This window comes from Ochotona curzoniae, unplaced genomic scaffold, assembly GCF_017591425.1.
Source record: "Ochotona curzoniae isolate NIBS_2020 unplaced genomic scaffold, NIBS_Ocur_1.0 contig_4792, whole genome shotgun sequence".
Classification (NCBI taxonomy): Eukaryota; Metazoa; Chordata; class Mammalia; order Lagomorpha; family Ochotonidae; genus Ochotona; species Ochotona curzoniae.
This window is the reverse complement of record NW_024466389.1, coordinates 6,981,678-6,998,163: the sequence shown is the minus strand read 5'-3', so window position 1 is coordinate 6,998,163 and position 16,486 is coordinate 6,981,678. Positions and strand designations below refer to the sequence as shown.

At 45.2% G+C, this 16,486-nt stretch overlaps 1 protein-coding gene across 3 annotated transcripts in view; it reads right to left on the bottom strand.

The window, feature by feature from the left end:
* The window catches only part of VPS13D (vacuolar protein sorting 13 homolog D), a 245,173-nt gene that overhangs the window by 49,874 nt on the left and 178,813 nt on the right, over positions 1–16,486 (bottom strand). For all 3 annotated transcript variants that reach the window (XM_040987935.1, XM_040987936.1, XM_040987937.1), the window contains exons 65-66: positions 3,161–3,293; positions 142–337 (exon numbers count right to left, since the gene is read on the bottom strand). In XM_040987935.1, the coding sequence (XP_040843869.1) occupies positions 142–337; positions 3,161–3,293 (329 nt within the window). The remainder of the gene's footprint in view (positions 1–141; positions 338–3,160; positions 3,294–16,486) is intronic.

Sequence of the window (16,486 nt, the reverse complement as noted above, 5' to 3'; positions counted from 1 at the left end):
TCCAATGAAAAAATAATAAAAATAAATCTTTAAAAAAAAAAAGTCATATACCCAAAGCATAAAGTGCATGGGTTAGAAGCAGCAGACTTGGCTGGAAATTGCAAAAGCTTGGCTCCCCCCTCCACCCCCATGTCCACTGACCTGGGGCCATTCAGCGTGGCTGTGTCTCTCACCGCCTGCGCTGTTTCTGATGCAAAGTCCAGGGCGCCTGCCACTGGTTTGGTCACAGTGCCAACGAGCCCTTTTCCAAAGCCAGATATGAAGCCGCTCACACCCCCTTCTGTTTTCACACCTTCCACTGTTGAGGTTATAACACTGGTCAATCCACCAATGATACCTGGTGAAAAACAAACACACAAAAACAAAACAAGGGGTGTTATAACTCGGCCAAGCTCATTAGGTTCAGAGTTAGAGGATGTGTGTGTGTGTGCGTGTGTAGATCTATTCCAATCAGAAGTAAAGTGTGTTCCAGTTTTCAAAATACCAAAGAAACTGTGAGGGAGGTTAACAGAGTTTTTTCAACTTCAGAGCTTGGCAGCATATGGGCAATCAGGAAAAGAGGCAGACATTGGGATTAAATCAACAGCAGACTGGCAAATAGGGCCCTTTGGAAAGTCTAAAGAGGCTAGCATCCTATGAGCCATAAGACAGAGAGGTAACTATGTACTCACAATTTTCAAAGACCTGTGACTGGTCAAACACACCAAGTGCCTGAAATAGGGTAGAAGCTATTGCATACTTGGCTTAAACAGAGATGAGAAATTATGTAAATGTGGAAGCCTTCATGAAGAGCACTCCCAAAAGCTGCCAGTGCTAACCAGGACCCTTCACGGAGTCAGTTCAAAAGACCAACTTGGTCAAAAACACATCCAAAACATTTTGAAAGTTGACAACAGCTGAAACTTGCCTAAGTGGCCAGAAGCCGGCGAAGGCAAGTGAAGTCACAGGCCTTCAGGAAGGAATCAGGCCCTGTCCGGGGAGCATTTCCAGGACTTGTGCCAGGGACACTCACAGGATGTTCACCCTCTGACAGTGGGGGTGAGAGGAAGCTCTCTAGACTCTTCAGCTCTAGTGAGACAAATTGATAAAGGAAGCTCCTTGGGTGAGAACGCACTAACAATTCACTGCATTTCTTTTGGATTCTGGGTCGATTTGCTCCAGCGAGGCAAAGTTCCTTTCCCAATCTGAATAGTACAGGAGTTCAGACTGGGACCTTAGAGATGGAATACTACTGAACCTGGGTTAAACAGGAGCTCCCCCTTGCATCCCTAAGAGAATGAAGGAATCATAACTCCCAGTTTTTAAATCAAGGAGGTTGAATAGATTATAGTTCTTGTTATCTTTTAAACACCTTTGCACCTTGAAGGAAAAAGCTCACTCTAGGCTACTACTTTGCTATAATCCAAGGCTCAATGGATTCTCTGGAGGAGACCGCCATGCCCCGTCTTTGACTGGCCTGACTGGCTCTTGGGGGGCTGCACAGACTATCTGGGTGATCATTCACTGGAGGTGATTTTGTCACCTTGAAAAAAATCACCCATTTTCTTAAGACACTCGAGTGCTGAACTAAAGAGTAAGAACAACTATACTCTTTGCATTTGAAGGATCTGGTACAGGAAGTTCAATTTCCTAACACAGCTAAGCGTGAGCTAAACGCCAGGTGTCATGAGTAAAAGATGAATAAAAAATGCCCTTTTTGTTCTCATGGCACTCACAATCTCTCAGGTATGGCACAGAAATGTCCCACATGCTCTGTCATTAATTCTTACTGGAGGGGCTAGTGTTATGATGCAACAGATTAAGCCACCAGCTGTGACGCCAGCATCCCCTATGAGTGCTAGTTGAATTCCCAGATGCTCCAGCTTCAATTAAGCTCCTTGCTAACGTGCCCGGGAAAGGCAGTGAAAGATGGCTCAATTGCCTGGGATCCTGCCACCAACTGCAAGAGACCTGGATGAAATTACAGGGACCTGGCTTCGGCCTGGCCCAGCTTTGGCTACTGCGGCCATTTGGGGAGTAAATCAGCAGATGGAAGATCCCACCAACTCTGCCTTTCAAACAGATAAAAATATATCTTTTTATTTATTTATTCATTTTTATTGGAAAGTCAAATATACAGCGAGGAGGAGAGACAAAGAGGAAGATCTTCCATCCGATGATTCACTCCCCAAGTGGCTACTATGGCCAGAGCTAAGACAATCTGAAGCCAGAAGTTTCTTCCGGGTCTCCCATGAGGGTGCAGAGAGTCCCAAGGCTTTGGGCCGTCCTTGACTGCTTTCCCAGGCCACATGCAGGGAGCTGGATGGGAAGTGGAGCAGCCAGGACACAAACTGGAGCCCATATGGGATTCTGGCGCGTGCAAGGAGAGGACTTTAGCTGCTAGGCCACTGTGCCAGTCCCTAAAATAAATCTTAAAAAGAAAATTCTAACTGAGACAGTAGAGCCAGGGAAACGTCATCTGAGTCGGAATTTGATAGGAAAGGAAGTGAGGTAGATGAGAAGACAGAAGAACCCAAACTGACGAGGGCTTGCAGACATGACTTGGGGGAGAGGATACAGCTCGGTGTGACTAGATGATAGTGGTTGTGAAAACTGGGAAAGCTTCTATCTCCAAGGGCCTTGGACACCTCATAGAAAAGTTCCTGAGAAAAACGCAACAAAAGGCAAATGAGTCAGAATTAAAGCATCCCAATTTGGAATTCAAACTTGCAGAGACTGAAACACATTTATGCCATCTCTCCATCTCTTGGGCTTTTAATCTGGTGAAAGTACATTTATGCAAGAGTCAAAAACATCTGGGCTACAGAAAACCTAGAAGTAAACTCCGCATTTCAGTTGCCTTGGGAGGAAAGAGCAGGAGGCAGAAGGCAGTCTTAAACTCTGGACCTCAGACAGGGTTCTGGTGATTTCTGCTTATGATCCTTCAGGAGCAGAGGGAGGGAGTGTGACACGCACAGCACTCTGAAAATGAACAGTGAGCTCCCCCAAGCTGACACATGGCAAATGCAAAACGGACATAATTGCAGCTCAGAAGACTATCAGGTACGCCAGAATATCACACTTAGAATACCACTGTGGTCAGATTTTCTTCTTGCTACTCACGTTCAGACAGGTGCAAACAGCCTACCAGGAATGTGGCAGAAGAGCCTATTATGCTTACCGTGAGCCAGGCCATGGATGCCAGCTACAAGATGCTCCCCGCTGGTCGCTGCGTGGTACCTGATGTACTCCCGCTCCGACTGGTGCCGATTATCCATGGTCTTCCCTAAGCCATCTGATAATGTCCCTGCAAACTGGAGTGAATTAAAAATGCAAGTTTTAAAACACAGCACAATTTTTGCTCTTTTAAACAAATACCTTCCCATGTTAGCTAAGATTTAATAGATATCACTTAATCAGAGAGATTAATTTTGAATTACATATTGTCTGTCCCAGAAAAGAGGTGCTCAACCACTAACACATTCAATCCGTGAGTGGGATGTTTACCATGGAGGTCATGGGGCTTACAAGACAACCACTGAAACTCCTTAATGACAATAAAATTTGATCATCCCAAATCTGTAGCGCTCCAAAACCTGGAACTTTCTGAGTAGCAATAAGACTCCACAAGTGGAAAATTCCACACTAGACTCTGTGTGACAGACTGTGGTCAAAACAGGGCTGGACCTTAAGTTCTGCATAAAATCACCTTCAGGTTACACATACCAGGTATATCTGAAGCATAAATAAATTTCGTGTTTTGGGCCTGGCGCGGTGGCTTAGCAGCTAAAGTCCTCGCCTTGCACGCGCCAGAATCCTATGGGACGCTGGTTCTAATCCCAACAGCCCACTTCCCATCCAGCCCCCTGCATGTGGCCTGAGAAAGCAGTTGAGGATGGCCCAAAGCCTTGGGACCTGCACCAGCGTGGGAGACCTGAGTCTCCTGGCTCCTGGTTTCTAACTGTCTTAGCTCCAGCCATTGCAGTGGCTTGGGGAGTGAACCATTGTATGGAAGACCTTCCTCTCTGTTTCTCCTACTCTCTGTATATCTGGCTTTCCAATAATAATACACAAATCTTTAAAAATAAATAAATAAATTTTGTGTTTAGACTGGAGTCCTTTGCCTGAGATACCACACTGTGCATATGCAAATACTCCAAAATCCAAAATCTGAAACACTCCCAGCAAGGGACACTTCATCTGTACTTCTACAAGTTTACTGAAAAGCCAAAGGTATAGATGAAATGGCTTTAGGGTGGGGAGATTCTGGAGTCCATGATGATAAGGTCACAGGTCCTTTAAGAACAGAGGGATTCAAAACAGGAAAAGTGTCAGAGTACCGGTTTATGGTTTAACATCAAAATGCCTGGAGACATTAACCATTAACCTCTCTCAAATAATGCCCGTATTTCTTTTATTCAACAATTACCTGCCTATTAGATGCCAATGCCCATTTGTCAAAACACAAAGATGAAGTGAATGGAAAGAAGAACAGGTTAGGTCACCTTTCATAGCAAGTGGCAGACTTGAATTCAAGACTTCAAGTGCAAACCCATCTTTTCCCCACAAATCAGATTTTATTTATCCTGGCACACTTCAACCAGAGAAGCTGTCTGATTCATCAGAGCTGGATAAAAAGGATCTAAAACTCTGTTTTGTCACAACACAACTTGAAAAGTTTTAAGGTGACAGTTAATAAACCACAAGGTACTTATCCCCATCATTCAGGCATAAAAAGGGAAGGATATCAAATACATAATTAACCTTCACAGGAAGGATCTACCAGAACAAGTGGTTTCAATGCCAATGACCCAGGAATAACCCTTCAGAAGACTTACAGGAATGTTATTTAGATATAAAACCCAATGGGAAGGCTCAAGGAGAACAGCCTTCCTGGAAGACCTAGCACACAGAGTAGCAGCCTGGAGGAGGGCAGTCCTGTTTCTGACCTGGCAAGGAGAGCGGTGTGTATCATACCGATCACATCTGCCCAGGGACCTATCAGTCCTGAGGCTTCTCAACACAAGTAACAGGTGATTTCTGGGCGTGGACGGAAAACCAGAGGAAGAAGCAGCAGCCCCACTTCCTGGTGCAACAAGCCACAGAAACACTCACTCCCTTTTCCGCACGCCAAACGCTTTCATCATCAAGGCAGTGATTCCCTGATCTTTTTGGAGATACAACCTCTGTTGTTATTTGCTTGCTTTTTGCCTTATCTTCCCCATCACTGGCTATTCAGTTAAAGTTAATGAAAATTAATTTGGCCATTTCTTTTAGGAGAACTGGAACACCAGGTTATGTCACAAAGCTACCACTGTGGGCCCTCCATGCTCTCCTTAAGAGCCGTGTTCTAGGACAGTAACCAACCCAGATTCTAGTCCTCTCCGCAACCATTCGAGCAACTCCTTGACCCCAAGCAAGACATCTGCCTCCGAGCCTCCTGCTGCATCTGTGGAATGATGACAGTACCTACTTTATTGCATGGCTGGAGGAACCAGTGACAATGCTTCAGGTTGGCATCTAGTTCGCATTTTTATTGCTGTCATCACTAAAAAAGTTTACAGGTAATGGTTGCTTATATTAGGGTTTAATATCTGAAAACAAAATAATCCCTCTCTTCCAGCAAATAGACTTTGGGTTCCAAGGCGTTGCATGCTCTGTGACCCCAGGCTGAGGGTCTTCACAGAGCACTGATTCTAGGTCCAGCTGAGGATGCCAACAAGTAACAGCCTTGGACTCTCTTCGATATGAGCTGAAAGCCTCACTGGGAAGGTGACCCCAGCAGAAAGGATGCAGAGAGGAGCCTGAATGTGGGCAAGCATGAAAGAGACCCTGCTACAGCCTAGGACTGAGGAGGGGGCCAGCTTTCCTCAGTCAGGCTCAGGAGAGATGTCATGCCCTGATGCCTCACACTGGCAGATCAAGGGTCCGTTTCCTGCTCCTGCATTATAGAGCCAGCTGGGTGACAGGTGCAGTGGTCTGAAGATCTGGGTACAGAGGCTACCACGGCATGTGGCCTCCTTTCATCCTTCATTCCACTTCTCATTCCCTCCTAGGTGGGATGTTCAGCCACATCCTGTGTCTGCCTTCTCAGACAGCTGAGCCGAGAGCTGCAAAAGGAAGTGGGTGCGGGGCACCTATCATGGTGCCTGCTGGCCTCGAGGGCTGCAGGTGTTTGCATCCATGTTATCACATTTAAGATGACTAACATGACAGGGCAGACACACCCTAAGAGCCACAGCCAACGTATACCACTACCACCCTGCCACCCAATGGCCTGGAAGCAGGAAGCAGTTTGGAAGCAGCTACGCAGGTTGCCCACAGAGAAGAGAATGCATCCCAGAAGCTTTTGGGGAAAGATACAAAACATGAGGACCTGAGCAAGCACAATTCATCTCTGTCTTCAGCCCACCAACCGGAGGAAGAGAATCGCTCCTGCCGCAGCAGGGACAAGCAGCAGCAATTAGAAGTACCTCCTGCCTTCTGCCCCAAGCTCTTGCTCAGGAGACGTGCCTGTAGCCTATCACCAGCAAGTGCACCTGAGAAAGAATTCCAACTGAGACACTTTATAGCTGTGAGACTGTGGGCAAGCAACTTCACCTCTGTGGGTTTCCATTTCCTCATCTTCAATTGGGGATAAAAATGATCCCCTACAAGGATGTTGCAAGGATTATACAATACCTGTAAGAACTTACAACAGAGCCCAACACACAGTAGATATTCAACAAGAACAGTACTGAGTTATCTGAACTTCAGCTTCTTCCAATTTTTAGTATATGTGCTGCTAAAGTGAGCACACTTCAGATTCTTCATATGCAAAATGGGAATGCTCAAATTCTGCAGGTAAAATGGTGCATGCGCAAACATAGCCGGCACAGTGCGGCCCTGCAGAGAGGGAGCCTCCATGGAGAGGTGTGAAAGCACCAGAGCAGGGTGTGGGCCACGCTCTTCCTGGAAAAGCCACTGGAAGGTAATTTGTAGATAATTTGTAACTGTGTTCATTATAAATAATATCTCAGCATCAAAGAAAAATTTGTAGATATTTAAGCTGACCTAACTAATTCTGTAGCAACTGCAAGTCCACAAAATACTCAGATCTTCAAGCAAAGCTTGTCCTAGCTAAGATGAAAAATTTCTAAGGAACAGAATGTCCTTCAGAAAAGCTGCTTGCAAAGCCCACAGCCTCTCCACTTCTTTCCCCAAAGGAAGTTTCAACACAAGCCACACTGCTAAATGTTGGCTGCAATCCAAAGTCATTGCTATCCATGAAGCAAAGGTCTCAGTAAAGGGTAAAAATCTCAGTGGTGCTTAAAGATACCAGTTCTACTGCACCTTCCAAAAATTATCCTATTGTCTACATAAAACGAACAAAAGGATAAATTAGCCTGGGTTTTGGACCTGGCTCTGATCAGTTTAATTCAAACAACCAAAATTTAAGAAGATGTCAGGATGGTGCAAGGGAAAAATTCCCACGGTGTCCCTCTATTCTGTCCTTTCAGTTTTTCTGACTGTGTGTGACATTTACCAAGTGTGGAGGCCCATGGTATTTGGCCAGTGTAACAGGAACCTGGGCTCAAATTTCTCTCCCTTCTCTTAGGTTCTTCTTTCACAGTTATTTACTTAATGGAAATTTCCTCTTTAATATACTGAGTAATGGCTGGCAACAGTATCTTCCTTGTCACCAGGGCAGACGGTGACCACAAGTAACAGGAAGAGAGAAGTGAGGATTATGTAGGGTGAGAAGGAATTGTATATTCTTCTAAGGGCAAGGCTGACGGCTGCAAATTTCAGTTTCTTGAACAGTTCTATCTCCAATCACAATGGGCTGCAAGAAACTGTGCTTAAACATGCAGGTCTTAGCCACTCGACTCCGTCTCGTGCCCGTAAGTAAGGCCACCATGAGCCAAGGGGGGCTGCCATTCTGGCACCAGCTGGGAACGGGCAGAGGTACAGAGCACGTTTCCCTTGTCAACTACTGCATCAGGCATCCTGGTGGAAGCTGCTGAACTTGCCAGAACGTCAGTTTATCATGTGTAAAAGTCAGATTCTTTTCTGCTGCCAATGGTTACTTTGAAGGAGTAGGGAGAGCCTTTATGTAAGATGCTTTCAAAAAATGTCTGGCCATCAACTGTCACACATTTCTTAGCACTTTGTCATACATCTTAGCAGTTTGGAGCCTAACTTTCAAGTCATTGCAATTTATTTTAAACTTTCTTTTGTCTTCAGAGGGATTTTCAACTTTGCCTGTACACTAGGAGGAAAGCCTCCTTCAGGTCATGTAAGACCCAAGTCTCTTGGTTTTTACCACTTCCTCTGGCCTGATTCTGAGCTATTCTGAGCTGAGGTCTGCCTTACTGCGGTGACATCTGTGAGCAGCAAGAGCGGGGGGTGGGGAGGATGCAATCCTAAATCTCTGATGAAAGGCAAACCCAACAGCCAGTCCTCCCTCAGCCCAAAGCTGAAGGGTTAAGGAGCTGAGGAGCGGCACTTACAAAAAAGGGGATGGTGAGGATAGGCAAAGTTGAGGTTTGGCAAGAAAGAGATATTTCTGAGTCCCTGATTTCTCCTCAGTATCAGTATAGTAGGTTTTTCTGTTTCCAGTTCCACTTGGTTATGGATCAGGTATAGCCCTGAACGCAAAGAGAAAAGAATCCAGAAACAGACCCTAACTAAAAACATTAAGGCATTTTACAGCTGGAATTCACATCTCCTCCTGTCACATGCTCAAGCCAGTGACCTTGCTCTTCTTGAAGTATCTGGAGATTCACCAGCGCTCCTACTCTAAGACACGCACCATGTAGCTACTCACAGATTAACACTTATCACATAACACACACTCCTTTTCAGTTACAAAACAAAGTTATCCAAAGCCACCCAGAATTATCTCAGCACACAAGGTCTAACCATATGCAACAAAGTCAGCCTCAAGACTGCCCCGGTGCCTCAACTCGCCCAAGACACACACCTGCTATTCTGCAACACCGACCCAGTGATGAACTCAGATGTTGTTTCAGATTAATCTGGAAGGTCAGAGTGGTTGAGGAACTCCCTCAGCAGGACATTGCTTTTCCTTTAAAAGGATGGGGAGAGTTGCTATAAGATATTCACACACAGAAACGAGCAGAGCACTCAAAGGCAGCACAGGAACACTGATTTTCAACAAGACTCAGGGCTTAGTCAAGTCCTCCTTGTGTTGTTGCTTCTGTCACTAATTATAAAGTCTTAGGTAGGCAAGTCAGATCTTCACAGCACAAGATGAATGGAACTGTGACCTGCCTGTAGTTCTTCACTGGCCAACATTTGTTTCAGCATATTTGGGCAGAAGGGACAAGACACTGTATTGAGGGTGCCAAGTTGCCGCTTTGCCACGAGGCATGCTGAGGGAATAGCTGCAGGTGCATTTCTGTTTAGTTAGTTAGCTAAAGCAGAAGCAAGCCTTCAGACTTGATTAGCTTTGCCATCCTAACACGCTTTATCTATAGGCCTACATGGCTTATGTCTCAGAACTGAATCAGTAGAGACTAGCATGTGGGGAATAATTCCCTCTAGGGTGGCCAGATTGTAATGCCTGGCTTGGCAAATAAACTGCTTCAACGCTAGGAAAATATACATACACTTTAGAAAGTGGACTGCTCTGACGCCAACTCTATCACTACTGTCAGTTGGGCAAACACGAGCAAAATACACATTCTGCTTAGGCAGAGTGTCTTCATCTCAAAAACCAAAGAACACTATCCACAGAGCTCCCAGGGAGACCTGGACCATGAAAGCACTTGGAAAAAACACAAAGCACTTTGTGAATGCAAAATGTTATCTCTGCAAATCTACTCTTTCTTCTAATGAGTGCTGCCCCGCCCACTGCCTCTGTCCCAGCTGAATCCTGCGTGTCTCATCCTGAAACACAGCAATCTCCTGATGCCTGTTCTGGAACAAGGCAAAGTATACATAAGTCAATCATAAACACAGCAAAATCTCAAAACATAAAAATTTAGAAATGAAACAGAATATTTCTCAATAGAAATAAGCTTCAAGTTTATCTCCTTCCCACTCACAATGATTCCGTTCTTGTAAAACACTTTGTGTCTTTAATTAATAGATTCTTTTTAATGCCAAACCCTGGTAAGAAAAGAGATGGTGATGTCACAGGGAGCGGACACAGGCAATAGGTGCTAACAGACTCTGAGCTGCTGCGGCTGCTGCTTCTCCTCTTTAGCATTTATTTGAAAGGCAGAGCTACAGAGGGAGCAGGAGAGACAGACAGAATCTTCCATCTGCTGGTTCACTGCCCAAATGCTCACAATGGACCGAGCTGGGCCAGGCTGAACTAAAGAGCCCACAACTTTTTCCAGTCTTCCACGTGTGTGCAGGGGTCTAAGTATTTGGACCACCTTCTGCTGCTTTTCCAAGTGCATCAGCAGGGAGCCAGAAAGGGAGTGGAGCATGTAGAACTTGATCCAGTGCCCATACGAGATGCTGGTGGTGCAGGGAGAGGCTTAACTGGTTATGCCCCATGAGGAGCTTTAAGAGCTGCACAAGTAACTCTGGTTTCAATGGTTTAAAATACATTGATGAAATTTTTAGAAATAAATATATTTCCAGGCATTTGTTTAAATAAATTAAAAACATGTAGGGGAATTTTTCAACTGCTGATGACCACATTGTAGCCCTTGAACTGATAAACACTGCTCAACAATGCTTACCCCATGTGGCAGACACTGTTCCAGGGATCTAGATTCCACAAACTCAGAAAAATAGCTCAATCTTCCCCCAACCTTTAAGTGGTCCTATACTTGCTCCCATTTACAGATGAAGCAAGACAGACTATGGTCATCCCCAAGGAAAGCCTATGAAGCTCTACCTACATTTGCTGTGGAGTAAGCTCAACAGGGACCCCATCTATGCCTCTTCTTACTGTCTCTAGAAAAATTCCACCCTCAATACAAGAGATGACAGACACACGAGGTGTATCTTTCCTTCCTCAGGGAGGTGGGCTCATACAAAGGAAGCTAAATCCTGGGCAAAAAAACAGAACAGAACACACACACACACACATACCCCCCAAAAGTGAGGCTCCAATCCCTTCCTTGTTCCAGATCCACAACTTAGACAATGCCATCTCCATCAGCCAGCTATGCCCTGGCCCATGCAGCCACAGGTCCACACCTTCCTTTCCCAAAGCTGCTAGTCTTGCCATATGACACAAGCACCAAAGAAACAAGCGGTTCCAAATACATGCATTCTGAGAACGACATGACACATAGCAGATGACACAGTTAGCATGTGCCATGCACCCTGAAAGAAAAGATGGAGGCCAATATTGAGTAGAGAACGGGGCAGAGCAACAAGAGCTCCTGCCTGTGACAGAGACCCCAGATGCCTGCGGCGATCACCGACTGAGGTAGGCATGAAAGGTAACAAATGTGCGTGGCCAGAGCTGGTCTGGGTAAGCAAAATTCCAGAAAGAAGCAATTGCTCTGACAAGAGCTGTTTTATGAATGACTGACTGACACAGGAGGTACAGGGCCCTGCTCAGTAGCCTAGGGCTAAAGTCCTCACCTTTCATGTGCTGGGATCCCATAGGGTCACTGGCTCATATCCCGGTGGTCTCACTTCCCATGCAACTCCCTACTTGTGGCCTGGGAAAGCAGTCAAGGGTGGCCCAAGGCACTGGGACCTGCATCTGTATGGGGGGACCCAGAAGAAGCTCCAGGCTCCTGGCTTCAGATTAGCTCAGCTCCAGCTATTGTGGTCACTTGGGGAGTGAATGAGCAGATGGAAAATCTTCCCCTTTTTCTCTCTTCCTCTACATGTATCTGACTTTCCACTTAAAAAAAAATCTTAAAAAAAAGAAGGGAAGGGGTGGTTGGGAGGAAAGCACAGACCATGGGAACGGAAGAGAAGAGGCAAAGTTACTTGAGCTCTGAGGGTGAAAAGGCCACGAAAACTTCACCATGTGAACACCCCGAAGGTTATGCACGAGCTAGTGTGACAACACCATGAGGCTGGAGTCTAAAGTGCATCAGTTGGTCCTAATTTCTCCTGAACGGTGCTTGAGTGTAGGCTCAGATGAAAGACTTAAAGGGATGTTGGTTTACTGCTGCTGTTTTTTCAAATGGACTCAAATGTCTCCACCTTTGAGATGGGATAAAATAAACAAACTTGCCAGGCCTGGCGGCATGGCCTAGTGGCTAAAGTCCTTGCCTTGAACGCGCCAGGATCACATATGGGTGCCGGTTCTAATCCCGGTAGCTCCACTTGCCATCCAGTTCCCTGCTTGTGGTCTGAGAAAGCAGTCGAGGACGACCCAAAGCCTTGGGACCCTGCACCCATGTAGGAGGCCCAGAAGAGGTTCCTGGTTCCCGGCTTCGGATCGGCACAGCACCGGCCGTTGTGGTCACCTGGGGAGTGAATCATCGGATGGAAGTTCTTCCTCTCTGTCTCTCCTCCTCTCTGTATATCTGACTTTGTAATATCAACAAATAAATTAAAAAAAAAAAAGCAAAGGAGCCATTTAGCTCTTCCCTATGCCATCCTCGCTCTGACAGCAAGGGCCCTATCACTCCTGCTGTCTTTGAACCCCACAAAGGGAGAGAACACGAATACCTCCTACCAGTCTACTTCCTGCAGATCTGGCATTTAAAGTTCCAGGGCACGATTATTTCTAGGTTAGCCCTGGAATGAGGAAGAGATCACAACCCAGTTAACTCACCAGCTGCCCTAACTGAGGCTTCAAGTTGCTTTTAACAAAACATCTTCAATTACTAGAAAGATAAGAAAATGAGGGCTCTAGCTCAATGTACTTTTTACTGATAAGGGAGCTGAAGACCTTTATCAAAATGATTCACCCGCTTTGTTGCCAAAACAGAACCAATTTATTTACTTATTTATTTATCTATCTTCACTCTATCTGAGAGAAAGAAAGAAAAAAAAAAAAAAAGACACACAAAGATCTTTCACCTGCTGATTTACTCTCCAAACACAAGAGCCAGGGCTGAGCCCCAAAGAAGCCAGGAACCAGGAACTGCTTCATCTCTGCCATGGGTGACAGAAATCCAACTACTTGAGCCATCATCTGCTACCTCTAAGCAGGAAGCCAGAGCAGAGTTGTAGGTGCTGGGATTTGAACCAGGTACTTATCTGTTATATGCCAGTCCCAGAATTTTTTCTAGCGCTGTTTCCTTATGGCTTCCATTACGACTTCAGGAGCCAAGGCTGACAGATCTCTAATTACAAACTCCATCCTCCCATCGTTCCACTGTTCATCCCCAGAAAAAAAGAATTCTTCCTCAAGATTATTTCCTTTGAGTGTCAAGCTTTAAGCCCCCTCTGAAATGCTCCCTCTATTATCTGTCCATTGTAGAAGAAAGCTTAGAACACAGGTTTGGGGACTGGCTTTGTAACACAGCGGGTTCAGCTGTCACTCGTGATGCCAGCATCTCATAAGAGCACTGTTTCCAATCCTAGTTGTTCTGTTTCTTATCCAGTTCCCTGCTGATGTGCTTGGGAAAAGGGAAAAGCCATACAAGATGGTCCAAGTGCTTGGGTCTTTGCATCCACGTGTGAAACCTGGAGGAAGCGCGCGACTCTTGGCTTTGGAATGGCCCCAGTCTGGGCACTGCAGTCAGATGGGGAGTGAACCAACAGATGGAAGCTCTGTCTGTCTCTCTCTTTTTCTGTAAATCTGATATTCAAATAAATAAGTGAATCATTAATCAAAAACAAACAAAAAGCAGATTTTACAGCGGACAAACACACAGAAAGAGATCAAAGCACTGGATATCCAAAAGTAGAAGAAAGAGGAAACTAAATCCTGTGGAGAAAAATGCCATGGATGGGGACTGGCATGGTGGCTAAACAGCTTAATCCCCTACCTGCAAGTGCTAGCCTCCCACATGGGCACCAGTTTGTATCCCGGGAGCTCCGTTTCCCATCTAGCTCCCTGTTTATGCCCTGGGAAAGCAGCAGAGGATGGCCCAAGGTTTTGGAACCCTGCACCTGCATGAGAGACTAAGAAGAAGCACCTGCCTCGTGTCTTCAGCTCAGCTCAGCTTTGGCCATTGCAGCTATTTGGAGAGTGAACCAGAGAAGACCTTCGTGTCTTTCCTTCTCTCTGTAAATTTCCCATTTGAATAAAAATAAGTCTTTTAAGAAAATAAGGAATAATATGGATAGAACCTCTAAAATTTCTTACACAATATCCACTTGCACAAGATGTCCAGCATTCGAAGAAAATCACCAGATATATCAGAAGTACAACTGAAAGCTAACAGGGGAGGGGAATAATATCACTGGATTACTAGAATCTTCACAGTCAGGTAGATGGCTGGATAGAGTTTACCAAACACAGCAATCAGAGTGCTGGCAGGTGCCTGGAAAGCAGGACAGTAAGTGGTAAAGAGGATTAGTGAACTGGAGAGTGAGTGACCGGCCAAGATCCAGGTCAAAGCAGGAAGAGCGAGCAGGGAACCAAAGCACAGAGAACGTGAGATGCACACGGCAGCATGTGCTCTCTCACAGGCTGCAGAGAGAGAGAGACAGAGGAAAGGAGCAACATCAGCACATAAAGTCACATCAGCCCAGATTTTCCCCAAGCTGTCTAAGGACAACAAAGGACAAATCTGGGAAGTTTTACACTAGCGGAACCACATCAAGGGCCATTATGATGAACAGTTCAGGACAAAGAGCAAATCTCAAAAGCAGTCAAAGGGAAAAGAGTATATTCCCCTGAAGAACAAACATAACAACTATTTTTTTTAGAAGATTTATTTTTACTGGAAAGAGAGCTATACAGAGAGGAGGAGAGATAGAGAGGAAGATCTTCCATCTGATGATTCACTCCCCAAGTGACTGCAATGGCCGGTGCTGTGCCAATGCGAAGTCAGGAGCCAGGAACTTCCTCCTGGTCTCCCACGCAGGTGCAGGGTCCCAAGGCTTTGGGCCGTTCTAGACTCCTTTCCCCGGCCACAAGCAGGGAGCTGAATGGGAAGCGGGCAGCCAGGATTAGAAGTGGTGCCCATATGTGATCTGGGAGTGTTTAAGGCAAGGATTTTAGCTGCTAAGCCACCACACCAGGCCCCATAACAACTATTACAAGAGAACAGATGAAAACACTGGAGAGCCACCTTACTAAAGAACTGGGAGATACTTGTCATAGGAACAACTTTTTGAAGCATATAGATGAACTAAGGACATTTTCATAAAAACAAATCTGAGAAAAATTATTGCCAGAAAAATTCACAAAAGAAGTCCTTTGGCAGAAAATGATCCAGGACCCAGTGCAATGGTCTAGTGGCTAAATTCTCCCTGGTATACACTGGGATCCCATATGGGCCCGGTTTTTGTCTCCACTTTCCATCCAGTTCCCTGCTTGTGGCCTAAGAAAGCAGTCAAAGACGGCCCAAAGCCTTAGGGCCCTGAAGCCACACAGTACACCCAGAAGAAGCTTCTGGCTCCTGGCTTCGGATTGGCTCAGCTCAGGGCGTTGCAGCCACTTGGGAAGTGAACCAGTGGATGGAGATCTTTTCTCTGTTTATCCTTTTCTCTGTAAATCTGCCTTTCCAATTTTAAAAAAAATCTTAAAAAACAAAAATGACAATGTACAAGTGAACACTGACCAGTTAGCATAAAGATTTTACGAAGTAAAACACATCAAAATAATAGCAAAAATGATAGAAGGAAAATGGCAGTACCATATTTAAAAATCTTGCATTGTTAATGTAGCAACCAGGAAATAGAACAAAACAAAATAAAAATAAAGATGGGAAATATTTGAAGAGCGAGTAACTCCGACATGCAGCATACATGGAGAGACTCTTGTGCGCATGCTCTAGCAAGCAGAGCAGGAGTGTTTTACGGCACTGCCAGCGCTTTCTAGGTGCCCACGGAGTAGTGCCAATGTCTCACAGCAAACGGTGACACAGGCGCAGAGCACAATGCTACAGAGCAGTGGAAACCAATGTGCCAGAGCTTTCCAGCTGCAGCTCAGATCACTAACACTGGGGGAGCAAACCAGGCCGCATAGGATACCTTTAGTAGCTATGTTCAGAACAGGTCAAACTAGAAACATACTGCTTGTTGAAACACATGACTATGGTGCAACTGTATACAGAGAAGACAGACCTGACTACAAGGGGCAGGCTACAAAGTAAAGGAACGCTGCTGAGCCGTCCAGCACACAGGCCATACCTGCTACGCAGCACTCACCAGGTGACTGGAACAAGCTACACTACAAGTATAAAATACACACTGGAATTAAAAGAAGGGGACAAAAAACAATATAAAAAACTATCAAGTATTTCATACACTCAAATGACAATCATTTCTACATAAAGGATTATATAAAATTGAATTATTTTAGCTTGCTACTCTTTGGCTCAAAAAAAAAACCTTTTAATTGTCTTACTACAAAGGGAACAGATTTCATGCAGTTCATACACACAGTTTTAAAAACATAATGATATTTTTCCTCCTACTTCCTCTTTTTAAATTTTGAGGATATCATTTTTTT